The sequence below is a fragment of the Chenopodium album genome, chromosome 9, assembly GCF_948465745.1.
Source record: "Chenopodium album chromosome 9, dcCheAlbu1.1, whole genome shotgun sequence".
NCBI lineage: Eukaryota > Viridiplantae > Streptophyta > Magnoliopsida > Caryophyllales > Amaranthaceae > Chenopodium > Chenopodium album.
In genome coordinates, this window is record NC_137842.1 from 4,208,253 (window position 1) to 4,223,215 (window position 14,963).

The window sequence follows — 14,963 nt, forward strand, 5'->3', positions numbered from 1 at the left end:
TATTCTAGACTCGATCAAAGTGGGGTCAAGTTGTACACACCTACTTTTGGCCTCCTGTCTCGACAAGAAGTGCGATGATGTTACAAAGATTCGTTCTTCATGCTAGATCAAAGTTGAAGTGTTTAGGGATTACGAAATGCATTATGAAGCAAGTTAAAACTCATATTTGAGACCAAGTTATCTTAGTGCCTTATCCAACCACTAATTAGGCCTAAAACGTGCTCATACATACTTAATCTTAATTAATAACAAACCCAAATGCGTCAAATGCAATGATTGGATCCAATAGACCTTACATTGTTGAAAATCGAGCTAATTAGATGAATCAACCATCAAATTTCCATGTAAGGACTATACAAATGGTTAGCCCTTTTAAAGAGATTTCCAAAGGTACATTATAAGCCCAATTTCGAGTTAAAACAAAATATTTATGATCAAAATGCTAAACCGCGCCCTAAATCCGACACCCTTGCACTCAAATGACCATATCTTTTGATCCATAACAAATTTTAACCTTATTCTAACGGCATTAGAAATTATACAATCAGAGCTTTTCAATTATATCTTACATGCCTCAATACAACTTCTCAATCAAAGTTATGGAAGTTTTGAAAGTGCATTTTTGTATAAGGCAAATCGCACCACGTGCAATTGTTAGAGTTGCGCTGGGCACTCTAGTGTGACTCCAAAAGTTCCGCGCACCACCTGACGCCGCGGCTCTAAAACCCTAAAACTAGATTCCTACGCCTATAAATAGGGGTCTTCGTTTAACCCTAAACACAACAAAAAAATCAGAATGCTAAACCATAATTTCTTAAATCCCTAATCTCTCAAGTCCTCTTACTATCATACTACTTTTCTTTTCTCTTCCTAAATACTTTCCCACCCTAATTGAATCCATTGAAGTCCTTTGAGGTACGAAGAAGAAAAAAGGTCCATAAACATCTAAAACGAAGATTTTTCATAAAAGAAGAACGGTTAGTTTCCAGAGCACTTAGATAAATCACTTTTATTTTATTGTTTACTGTAATTGATTAATTAGCGTTGTTTGATCACTTTAAACATACTTTTATTAATAAATTTCACATAGTATTCTTTCGTTAATCAAATATTAGAATTGAATATATATTGTTGTTTTATCACCTAAGTTAAGGCGAATATTGTTTATTTATTGTTCTTTTCACGAATTTGAAATAAATAAAAATAACGACTTTTGCAATGTAATTCCTACGCGATTGATGCATGTAAATAAAATCAACTAACTTAGTTTTAGGTATCACGTTGCATTTATTAATTATTTGGTGATGAAATTGTGAAAAATAAAGAGCTAGTAGAGGCCGCACTAGGGCTAGAATAGCGATCCCCACTAAAGGGAACGCTATTTTAGTACCTGTAGGCGTCGCTCGAATTGCACCTACGTTAAGAGCATGTGTGAATATGTTTGGCACTCATAGGAAGTGGGAATTAACATAATACGATTAGGGACAAGGAAAGTAGCTAGGGAGCCGCCAACAAGTTTTTAAGGAACTTGTAAACCGTTCACGGATCATAAAAGGCAACCACGATAAAGGGACAACGATAGGCAACAACGATTGACCCATGAAGGTTACACCCCATTCATAATCCATGAGATTACTAACTCCATATGGTTCGGAACCACGAAAGGAGGATCGGGGATGATGGTACGAAGTGAGTCATGGAGTCACATTCGCTCGTATTGTTCTCTACTCGATTCTTATAGTGAAAAATGATTCCTGCGATCTCAAAGGCATACAAACAGAGATTCAATTTGCTCCAAACTATTATTAAGCTAAATTGGTTGAATATTAATGCAACATGTAATTCTAAAATATCGTGATCACTTGATTTAATAACAAGATTAAAAAGGAACCTAAACCGGTTGTCCAAATTATCTTATTAGGCGTGATTTTCAATTACATATTCCCTTTAAACATGCAATATGGTGATCATAAAAATAAAAATAGAATAAATATTAATATTGGAAGCAATTTAACAATAAATTGTTAGTCAAGTCAAATAATAAATAAACCTAATCATGATACAAGTAATATTAAAATAAAATAAGAGTAATTAAATTAATTAATCACTCACATTTCGCGCGTTCCTTTAAATTGCTACATCATGAATAAACTGTTAGTAACTTCAATAAAAAATATAAATAAAATGAAAATTAAATTAAATAAAGATTAGATTTGATTTTGTCCAAACCCTTAGTTAATTATACCTTTCACGCCTTGGTTTAAGGACTCGGGTTAAGTATGGACTACTTGGAGTGCTTAGGGGAAGTATATATTATGGAAGAATATGAAGGCTAGTGTTTAGGCTAAAGAGGGAGAAGAGAATTATTTTATGATCAAGCTTGTTGATGCTTTTTATTGGAAAAGGGGATATATGACCTCTATTTATAAGGAAAAAAGAGGGGTCGAATCAAGAAAAGATAAGAATTCGAATCGGATAAAACTCTTGCGATAGACAACAGTTTTTGCGGTTTTTGTTTTTATCATATCTTTTGATCCAGAAATCGGAATAAGATGAATAAGATATCATTGGAAAGCTCTTGAAGTCTAATTTCTAAACTAATTAGAATAAGATTAAAATATATTTTAGAAGTAAAGATATGGCTGAAATAGTGAGACGGTTTCAGTTTTGGATAGAGTTTGACATTTTATTCATATCTTTTCCGTTATAGCTTGGAATTGATATTATAATATATCATTGGAAAGATAATTTCAAGGGCTATCCAACCATATAAAATTTGGATAAAAAATATGAGGCACGAAAATAATATTTGTCTATCTTTGAACGTCTTTCAATTCGGATAAAATTAGGACTTTCAAAAGAAAAATTTTATTCAATTTCAAACTCTTTAATCTTATCTTTTCAAAAAGGATAATTAGGATCTTTTAGAAACTTATAGAAGCTTCCAATTAATCCTAAATGGTTTAGGAATGGGATTAAATAATTTGGACCCTCCACTTGATCATTGGGTCGTAGGTAAGGTGGGCTTAGGTTCGGTTTGGGCTAGTTTAATATTTTTGCCATAACTTATTCGTTATAACTCGGATTTGGGCTTATAATATATCGTTGGAAAGCTATTTTAAATCCCCATCCAAATATTTAATAATTAGACCCTGATTATGGACCAAAATAAACTGGCTCAAGCGTTTTTATAAAAAGGACACGAAATGAATTATTTTTGGTTTAAAGGCACGAAAAGAGGAAAATAAGTTATGGTTTGGGGAAATGGAATAGGATTGGGTTGGTTTATGAAATGGAAATATGGATTTAAGCACTCCAAAGATTAACTACTCAACCCGACCAATAATGGCGGTGAAAGGTTGTTCATCATCGGGTTTGGTTTTGGGGAGACATTTTTAGGTGTCTACAGTACCCTCGCTCCCGAACTCATTTCTGGAATAAGTGGATCAATTTGGGCATGGGAATGAAAAATTATTTTTTTTAATAAAATAATCAGACACTACACACACCATATACCAACATCACGGTGGAAACAATGTTGGATGGTTGGTATTGGCTGCCTCGTAGTGGTTAGCGATGAGGTGGTGGTGAGCGGATGCCCTTCTCTTTTTTTTTTTTTTTCTTTTCAAAACATAAAATTTATTGAGTGCTTACTTCTTTCAAAAATTCATCAAACTTTGAAAATTCATGACTAAAGGGGTATTTATAATATTCCCTTTTAGTCATGCTTCCATAAAATGATTTAGCTTGATCCCCAAGCAAGCTAAATCAGGGAGCAAGCTAAATAAGTTAACAAATATTGAAAATTAAAACTAAGGTAAGAATATTTATAAAATAAAAACTTAAGGAAAAATAAATTAAAACTCAGTTAAAATATATTGAAAATTAAAACTAAGGTAAGAATCTTTATAAAATAAAAACTTAAGGAAAAATAAATTAAAATTTCAAGAAAATTCATTAGATATAATGATCATTTTTTTTTTATTAAATTAGGTGATCATATTATTTAGGATTGTAATTTAGAATATTCTTACTCTATAAAACCATAAAACCTATGTAATAAAAAAATTTAAATACTTGCTTTATACTATAATAAAAATATACTTAAGATATTTATTAAATACTTGTATAGATACTTATGGTGGTAATTATTTATACTTTTAAAATGAATACTTTTTACAGCATCAAAACTCTAAAAAATATTACAATTGTAAGTCACAACGATGCTTGTGAAAGAGGTATGATGAAGAATGAACAATTTGCTACAATGATCATAGTTTTGTTAAAAGAAGTTTTTATTTGATTCAATTGCCAAGTATTAATAGATATAAATATTGTCATAGACGTCGTATGACTTTTTAATTATAAAACAATCTTTAATTTATTTAAAAAATAATATAGATGAAAATTGCATTTAAATGGAATAATCTATGCTTAAATATATCCATAATATGATCTACATGGGTTTTATGATGATTATTTCATTAACTAACATAGTTAAATTAAGAAAAACCTATATTCAATTTAGAAGAACACGATAGACCAAAGAGATTTATAATGGTGCTCTTGGAGCTAATGTAACATTGATTACAATTAAGATAAATAAATGTATAATATTTTGAAGAGATAAGATATTGTATATAACATTATATAAAATGGTCAATATAAAAGATGCATGACACGACTAGGTCCATCTAAGCTAGTTACTCTATCACATGCAAAATAAAGTGCAAAACTTTCATTAACTGAAATTAATAATATGCATTGAGAAAAATCTTAGCAAGAAAAATGAAGAAACAACTTATGAAATCGAACATCATATTGAATGGCCAATCTAAACATGTGTAACTTACTTATTGAATAGGTCCCACTAGTTCGTCTCTCACATGCATGAGAAAGGAAAAACTCATGATTTGAAATTAAGAAAAATGTTAACGACTATGTATAAGAAGCTAAAAGAAAAAAGTATTAATGAAATATATTTATTAATTACATTGATTAGCGCATAATTTTGTCGTAAAGTGCTAAATTAATATCAAGTAAGGAAGGAGATTTAATGTTTATTTGTATCCCTAAGCGCTACATATGACATTAACTAAAATTTATTTGACGTATCAAGCTTAATCTCAACATGAAAAATGAGGAAACTTAATGAAATGGTCAATGTAAACTTGCGTAAGCGGTTGGCGTAACATACTGGTAGAGTAGGTCCCACTAGTTAGCCTGTCACATGCAAAAGAAATGTAAAACTTTTATGAATTAAATTAATCTTTAGCTTCAAGCTTAATCTTAACAAGAAAGATGAGAAACTTGTGAAATCATACAACAAGATATTGAATGGTCAATTTATAACAAGCATAACATATTAATGGATTAGGTCCCACTAGCTAGTTTGTTACATGCAAAAGAAGAGTCCTATTCATGTTTTCAACTACTTCCTCCATTTTTCACTTCCTCTAAGTTTCTCTTATTGCGTCATTAGGATTTTTACATTATTCACATAATTTTTTTTACCATCTTTTATGATTTATCCTAAAGGAAAAACATAGTCATGTCTCATGTTGAATCTAGTCAGATTCGTCTCGAAATCCACAATTTAAATATCAACTTTTCATAATTTTCACAAAAGTATAATTGAACATATTAATGGCCAAAGCAATGCATTGTAAAGTGTAAAATCACTCATGATTAGTCATGTCAAATTCGACCTAACCTGAATTCGAACTGTTTGTATGGGTCTTGAAAAAAGTTTTTATGGAATTTTAAATTAAAAGGATTGGTGTCCTTCTAAAAAGTGTATTATTCCGATAGAGGGTTCGGGATATTTAGGAAGCTAATTATTCAGCAAGGTCAAGTGATCGGAATGCCCAGCTAGAGTCCGATTCCAATCAGTAATATTAATGCACATTTAATATTACAACTTAATCTTGACTGAACCCTTCAAGTCATACCCAATCATGTAACCGAACTAAAACGACGAATTAATCTGAAGGGTCAAATGAGTCAATAGAGTTTTACGAACAAAGACGTCGGATTACGATCTTAAAGCGTCAAAATCGAGCGTCATGCGTCGATTCAATTCAATGAATTGAGAATATGAAAAAATAAGTCAAACAACAAGTCAAGCAGGCATATAGATGAGATCTCATACTAGCTACGGTCACGGAGTCGCGCCCGTGGTCGTTGGATATTTTATTGATGTTTCCAAAAGGAGGTATGGGGTTTTTCTTTTATTGATGTTCCAAATGGAACATGGGTTGGACAACCTTGTCTATTGCTTAATCCAATGAATAAAACTATGAGTTAACTACTTTTAAATAGTGAAGTCTTAGCAAATTGATAGTTAAGTCGTGTGTTGAGTCTACAATTTAATAATGTGTGATGATTGATTATTAGTGGCATGCTAGGGATTTCGTAGTCCTAGCCTCGTATCGGCCTAGCCGTGCGAGGGCTAGAGCCAGCTTGATGCTGCCGCAAGCCTAGTATTGGTTGCAAGCTTAGCAAGCCACGTGCGTGGGCTGGCTAGGGGCTGCTGGCCGAGTGCATGGTGCGCAAGCATCTCAAACAAGAGCATAGCATCTAGCTCAGCTAGCCAAGTCTTGCTAGCGTATGATGCGGCTAGCAAGTAGCAGCAGCCCGACTTACAACTGGGCTTGCGATGGCAACAACACAGCCTAGTGGCAATAGCGGCGGCCCGCAAGCGTGCGAAGCCTGCTATGTTGCGATGGGCTGCGCTGGCTAGCCTAGCCGAGAGCATAAGGCAGCCAGCAAAAGACGGACTTGGTGCTAAAGGAAAATAGCCAAGCTGAAGGCTAAGGATTCCATGTGGAATGCCTTGAAACCCAAAGCTTGTAGGGCTGAGTAAAACTATCTAATAATCTAAAAATTCAATCCGCATCCGATCCGAAAATTTAGGATAACTAATCCAAAAACATTTTTGGATCGGATATCTGATCTAGAAATTTCGAATATCGGATATTGAAATTTCGGATTTCAGATATCCGAATATCCGAAAAAAGTCAAATATTGGATACCGAATTGGATATCTAATCTGAAAAACCAACCCAAACTAGAAAACCCTAAATACCCCAAAAGCCCAAATACCTCCAGAAGCCCAAAGCCCGAAATACCTAAACTAACAAAACCCTAAATCAAACCCTTAGTCTCAGGCCTCTCATTCTCTCCTCCCAAATCTCTTTCATCCTTACCACCCCTCTGTCTTTTCTCAGATCTCTACTTCTCTTTCATCCTCTTTCTCCTCTCCATTCTCTCGATCTTCTCATTCATCCTCTTCTCCTTCTTTGATCTCTGCAACCCATCGCACCACCAGTTGTCTTTTATCCTTTGATTTTGTAACCCACCACACCACCAGTTACCTTATCTCCTTAGATCGATCCTCACGGCTGCTACACAACACACTCCTCCAACACACCACCACATTCTCTCTTTGGCAATTAACTCCTTCTCACGGTTGCTCCACCAACTGAATCTTCTAAGCGACGGCTTTTTCTGATTTTTTTTTTCAGATTTACTTATTGTTTAAATGATATGTTTTATAGTATGTGTTAATTTTGATTGTTATATATTCTGAAATTTCTTGGTTGTTATATTTTAATATTTGTGGGTTTATAAGATTCAAAATATATGAATAATTGTATTTTATATGAAAATGAGTTTGGTTATTAAAAAAATATATCTTATTTAAAGATCGGATATTTGATATCCGAATTACCCGATCCGAAATATTCGGATATCCGAATCATTTCGAATCGGATACGGATATTAAAATTCAAGATTTTTGAATACGGATATTCGATCTGAAATCCAACTTTGGATCGGATATCCGATCCGTGCTCACCCCTAAAGGCTTGGGGTGTGCCATGCACACAGGGTTGGTGGTTGTATGCTTGCTCTCCAAGGATGGGTTTGTGGTCCTTACCTACTCCCTCCCTCATATTGACACTTGACATTTGATTATTGCATAGCTTGTTTAATTTAATTTGGAATTAAATTAATTGCTTATTTTCACACTTTATCAACCACCTCACATTAAAAGATGATGGGAATTCTTGAGGAGATTTTCCTATAAATACCCATCATGGGGTAGTGGGATTTTCACTTGATGAGTTGGTGAACTTGAAGGGATCTCCAAAAGCAAGAATACATTTGTTCTAATACTTTAAGTAATTTTTGTCCAGCCTCGACTAAAATTTTGGGGTAGGGGTTGGCTCAGTTTGGATCGCGAGGGTATTAGCCGTTGGAGGTTTGCACATTTGGGGACTCTACGCTTTTAAGTTCGAGCTTTAAGTTAGAGCAAAGCACGCTACAAGGGTAATGATTCTTTCTCTCACTTCTTGTTAATCATGTGATTATGGATTTACTACATGCTTAGTTACTTTAATTTGTGTGCGGATTTTGGGCTTGTTTTCTTCCGCGTTGTGTTAGACATCACAAAAACCAACATAAACCTTAGTAGAAAAATAGAAATTGGCACCGCCAAATGGCCACTGGTTTGGTTTGAATCAGTGGGAAAAAAAGGGGAAAATGGGCGGGATTTTGTGGGATGGGTATTGCCACCGATTCTGTTTGAATTGGTGGGAAAAATATTAATGCCACTGGTTCAAACCGGTGGCTTTCTTTTTTTAAAAGAAACCGCCCCTCCCCTTTATAAACCCCTAACCCTAATTAAATCCTCTCCTCAGCCTCTCTCCTCCTTCTCTCTCCTACTCTCTCTCTCTCCTGTTCGTCTCTCTCCTCTCTCTCTCCTCTCTCGTCTCAAAGCTTAGCTTTGTCGTCGCTGGCAGTTGCCTCACCCCTCTCTCATATCACTTCTTTTTCCTCCTCCCTCATCTCAAAGCTCTTTTGTTGCCAACAGTTTTGTGGTTGGTGGTGTCAAAAAATTAATGGTTTTAAAGGTTTAATTCGACCATGAAAAATTTAGATCTAGACTTTTCATGGTCGAATTTGACCTTATTAAACCAAATTCAAACCAATTTTGGCTATCAAGGTATGTTTTTTGTTTTTTTTTAAAAACTTTTTGTTCGTTTTTACTGTCGTGGTGGTTCCGGCGGTGGGTAGGGTTTTAGTTGCTGTTGTGGTTGCTGTCGTGGTGGGTTTTACGTTGGGTAGGGTTTTGGTTTGGTTGTGGGGTGACGGTTGGTGGTGGTAGGGGGGTCGTGTAGTAGGGTGGTGGGTCGTGGGTTGTGGGTGGGTCGTGAGTTGTGGGTGCATGTGGGTTCTAGTACGCGGATTTGGTGTAGATGGGTGGGTTTGGTGGGTTAAGGTGGTGCGGATGGTGGGCTGGTGGTGGGTGGTGCTGTAGGTGGGTGGGATTGGTGGGTTAAGGTGGTGCAGATGGTCGGATGGTGGTTGGTGGTGGTGTAGGTGGGTGGGATTGGTGGGTTAAGGTGGTGCGGATGGTCGGATGGTGGTTGGTGGTGGTGTAGGTGTTTGATACTTAAAAAAAATTTGGACATTAATTTTGACAGAAAAATTTGGACATTAAAAAAATTTGGACATCAATTTTAAATAAAAATTTGGACATTAATTTTAAAAAAGAAATTTGGACATTAATTTTAAAAAAGAAATTCGAACATTAATTTTACAGATATTATGGGACATTATTTTGACAGAAAATCGACTCTTTACAAATAAAAAAAATAAATAAAAAATCGGACATTAATGGCACCGGTTAACCGGTGGTAATAACAACAATATGCCACAGGTTAAACGGTGCCAAAAGCTCTTTTTCCCATCGGTTTTGAACCGGTGGCATATGTGGAGGAATTGGCACCTCAAATATTCAGCGGTTCAAACCGGTGGGTTTGTGGGGGGTTTGAACCGGTACCAATTTCTATTTTTCTACTAGTGAAATAACCCCTAATTTCACAGATTTGTTTTATGCAACCCCAACTTTAGATCATTTTTATATAATCTGAACCTTGAGAGGTATTTGGATTAATTATTCCCAGCCAATCACCCAACCTATTATAACAAGTTGCCAAACACATTTCAACACATGATTGGTAAAATATTAAAAAAAAAAACACCCAAACCCACCCTTAACCTCTACCACCACCCAAACCTTCAACAAGTAGCAGCCCCTACCACTACAAGCAACACTTACCCCCATAAATAGCTCCCCTCCCCACCGCCACACCTCAAAACCGCCGCCTTATAGTCTAATACCCCTTAGCCCACCACCCCAAAACCGCACCCTCCCATTCCTTAGCCTCGAAACACCACCCCATCTCCTTTCCATGCCCTAAAATCCCTCTAAAAGAGGATTTTCAAGGCTAGGGAAGAGAGAGGGGTGGATATCAAGGTGGGGGAAGGGGTGGTTTTAGGGGTAGGGGATGGAATTAGGGCAAAACCTGATTGTGGGTTGGGGAAATGGGGAGGTCTCAGGCAATGGAGGTGAGGAGGGGTGGGGAAAATAGTGAGGAATGGGCTAGGATGGGAACGATTTTAAAGGTAGGGTGGGGAAGTGGCATGGTTGGTTTTAACAAGTTACTGGTCACGTAGGACTAATAAAAGAAAATAATAATTTAACATGTTATTGGTCACTTAAGACTAATAAAAGAAAATATCCCCAAAAGTTGAGATTATTTATATATAATAGATAGTTGAGCTGAGATTACTTATAAATAATTGATAGTTTGGATTATTTAAAAAAAAATACGTGAAAGTTGGGATTATTTTGCCAAATATTATATTACTTTGTTGAAAAGATACATGAAGTATTTGGTGTTTACTTGACTTAAAACAAAAGTGTGCTTAATAATTAAATTTTAGTTCCAAGATTTTATTAGAGCTTAAAAATCATTTTTTTCATTAAATTTTCTTATATTAAGAGTCAAATCGAAATTATTGGGTTAAAGTAACGTCAATGACATTGACCGTCACATATTTTTTGTCGTAAAATCATAAAGTAATACATTATCAATTTGTTATTAATCACTTGATATGATTTTCATTATTTTTTTATATTATCATTTATTGGAAGAATTATATGTTCCTTTTACTATTTTAAATAAATAAACAAACCTAAATTACATGTCATCATTTGATAAATATACAAACCAACATTTCTACAAAATTAATTCTAACAGTAAAGAAAATATGCCTTAATGTCCTTAATCCTCTTATGTATTAAAACACCAGCCTCCTTTTCCTATCTTCTCTCTTAAAAACTCTAGCCTCCTTTATTAATTTTGAATGGACTTCCATCGGACTTCACCTGTGGAAAAAAGCCCTAATTTTCATTTATTTTAGCTTTTTTTTTGGTTTATTAGGTTATATAATGTCTCGTTTGAAAGATAGGGTTTATTTCCTTCGATAGATAAGGTTTTTTAAACCTAATTTGAAAGAGAGAATTTTTTTACGATTAATTTGGTCTCTAAGTTTGCGGGGCTACAATTGACTACTACTCGAATTCAAGTTATGAAATCATCACAAGAATTTTCATTTTAACAAAATTATGAAGCGACAACGAATCCACTCAAAAAGTTGTTTGAGACACCGAATCTATTCTTGTTTGATTTTTAAAATATGTTTCATTATTGATAATTGTCAATTGTAGATGTCTTATGGCTTTAATTAATTAATATAGTGTCATTTAGGGCTTCTTTTCAAAATGTAAAAAAAAAAACTAAAAAACACAGAGCAACCTAATCTTTAGAAACTTATTAATTTTGATCACAAATTAACCAGAAAGATACTTAACTACTACTATGTAAAATGAAATAAGCCAAACTTACTTAATTATACCCCTTAATCTATGTTGAACATAACTTTTATAATACAAACAAATTAAAAACCCAAATTCTAATAGAAACATAACAAAGGTAAACCTATTTTTTCTATAGATACCTCACATTCAATGAACCAGTCCCATGTTTCTCACTCAAGACATCCTCCAAGGAGGTAAAGCTAGGCACATGAGCAATGACAGGGAAGTCGAGCGCCCCAACTTTTCGATATTGCCTTTCCTGGACATTATAGGAAAATACATAATAATGCGCAAACAACATTAGTATCTCCCCGTTTCTATGAAAATTAGTCACCTGAACCCACTTGTACGGGTCCCACCACTCAATTATGGGGTCCAGAATAGAGAACCTTAGAGCCCATGCTTCTGGCACGCCATATTCCTCCATCACCCAAATTTGAAGGTCAGGCCTGAATATCTTAGCATCAACAGCACTTATCGAAAGGCAGTTTTCAATGATCCCCAAATTCGACCAATGGTACTTGTATTTGTGGTTTGATGAATATATTGGTGGTGCTGTAATTGACTTGGATTTCTCCTCCACAAAGTCAAATCCGCAAATTAGCTCAAAATTAAAGCTAATATTATCTTGATTTTCATTTATATTATTGAGAGCATTATCATTGTTATTCTGATTATTTTTTTTACAATGGTAGTAGTCCAAAATCCAATGTAGAGAATTATTTGTGAAAAAGCAAGGAGATCTTGGGAGGATTATACATGGGGCATCCCCAATTTCTCTCCATTCTTGCCCGACCCCAAGATCATAAATCTCAACCCGCCGTTTCAACGATGGGTCTCCTTCCTTATGAAAGATACGGAGCACTTTGTACCGGTTGGTATGCCCACAAAACCCAAAACCTGCCACCACCTTGTCATCAGCCGTGGTGGCGGGCTTTGGGAGAATTACAAACTGTCCCATGATTGGATTCCAAACCAAACTCGGCTCTTGAGTCTGAATCTCCCTCAAACAGATCAACCCATTACACCCATTTCCGAGTTGAAATTGGAAATTCGGTGGTATCAACCCCAAATTGCAAAGATCTGTTGCAGGTTTATGAGGGTTTAATGTAAGTCGCATCTTACGAATAAGCAAACCGCCATTATCAATAGCAACATCACCACATGTTTTTTGCTCGATTAAAGAAATTTCTTTTAAAGTAGCCAACAAGGTGCCTTTAATTTGAAGGATCAAAGCTGTAGGCATGTGGTGAGAATACAAGCTATAGAAATAAGGTTCGGTGAGTACAGAATGCCATGATTTGCAAACATACCTGCAATCAAATAAGGTTTCCAAGGGTATTCTTGCCAAAATGTCGATCAGTAAGCTGCATGGTATATCTGATGCTTCTACAACCAACAAATTTGATGAAGATGAAAAGGATGATAACCATAACATTAGATTTTTGAACTTTGAATCTTGAGACGATTCTTGATGTTCTTTTTCTTTTTTGTGGGGTTTTTGGTTAGTGATTGAAGAATGCTGGGTAGAATTTTTGGGCCTTTTTTTCCTATTTTCCATATGTTTCCACTCCATAGACAGACTAAAAGGTGGAGAAAACAAAGGATAGAGAAAGTGATATGGGGAATAAGGGATGAAAATAGAAAACAACTCTAAAGAAGGTTGATTTTTTAAGTGTGGAAAAACCTCACCACCCCATGTATCTATTTATACTGTCTTTGTCTTAAATTACTTTGAAAGCTCAGTAATTATTGGATGGGTCAATTATTTGTTTCAATAATGTAAAAGAAAAGTAAATTAAATGTGATAATTATTAATATTTGGAAATGATATTTTGTGATCGTGATTTTATTTCTTAAATCATATCAAGATTATTTGTTACTATTTTTACTTGATTCGATATGCTAGATATTCAACATCATATCAAGATAATTTGTTTATGTACAATTGTGATCATCTAAGTTGATACAATCTTCAAATATGATTTATATTCCAAAGGTAGCCAACAAAGTGTATCACATAAACTACGGTTTATATTTTCAAAATATAAATATCCTATTGGCCTTTTGTCCAGACATAAGGTGCGATGATGTTAAAAAAAACGCGTTAATCATATAAAAGTTAAAGTGTTTACGGACTCTGAAATACATTAATTATGAAGTAATCTAAAACCCGTATTTGAGACCAAGTTATCTTAATTTACTAATTAGGCCTAAAATATGCTCATACATGTTTGATTTTGATTAGTAACGGACCTAAATGCATCACATGCAATAATTAGACCAAATGGGTCTTACATTATTGAAAACTGAGCAACCTAGAATAATTAACCACCTAATTTAATATACATGTGAGTTCTGAACAGTTAGATAACCTTTTAAAAGATCTTTACAACAGTACATTATAAGCCCAATTCCAAGTTAAAACAAAGAAGATTTCATCAGAATACTAAACCGGGCCCGAAAACCGGTACCCTTGCACTCAAATGGTCATTTTTTATACACAAAATTAACCTAAATCTAAAATCATTATAAAGTAGAAATTAAGGTCTTTCCAACGATATCTTACTTTCTTTAATCTGACTTCGAAATCAAAAGTTATGGAAGTTTTGATAAACACGTTTTTGCATAAACTATGCCCGTGCGTGACTTTTAATGTTGCAGGCGACCACTGGGCACACAAACCGCTTAGTTACGTTCACCAATCTAGTGCAACTTATAGAGTGGTGCATGCCCTCTGACGCTTTGGCTCTAAAACCCTAACCTAGATTCCTACAACTATAAATAGGGGTCTTCAAATAGACCTATACACAACATAAAAATTCTAAGATTCAACAAATTGTGAAAAACCTAAACCTTTCAAACTCTTTTGCTATCATAATACTTTCCCTCTCTCTTCCGAAGTACTTTTTAACCCTAATTTATTCTCTTAAATTCCTCTAAAGGTACAAAGGAGGAAAGTCCATAATCCTAAAACGGAGATCTAGCAAACAAAGAAGAACGGTTAGTTTCTTGAGGACTTTGTTAAATCACCTTTCTATTCTTGCTTTAAATAAACTTTAATCAATTAATTAGTGTTGCTTGATCACTTTAATATAACTCCAATCAATAAATTTCACATAGTATTTTGCGTTAATAAAACACTGAATTGGAATAATTAAATTGTTGTTTTATCACTTAAGTCAAGGTAAATATTGTTTCTATTTTGTTCTTTTCACGAAATTGAAACAAA

The 14,963-nt window shown here is 34.5% G+C and overlaps 1 protein-coding gene across 1 annotated transcript; it reads right to left on the minus strand.

Annotated features, from left to right (window-relative positions):
* Window positions 1–11,861: 11,861 nt before the first annotated feature.
* Window positions 11,862–13,169, minus strand: LOC145557332 (F-box protein At3g07870-like). The gene has a single exon (XM_081618521.1). It carries the CDS (start codon window positions 13,167–13,169, stop codon window positions 11,862–11,864), a length of 1,308 nt encoding a protein of 435 aa, XP_081474647.1.
* Between the last annotated feature and the right edge of the window lie 1,794 nt (window positions 13,170–14,963).

Excerpts from the sequence above, each read along its gene's own strand:
- LOC145557332 (XM_081618521.1), bottom strand. The coding sequence starts at position 13,169 with ATGTTATGGTTATCATCCTTTTCATCTTCATCAAATTTGTTGGTTGTA.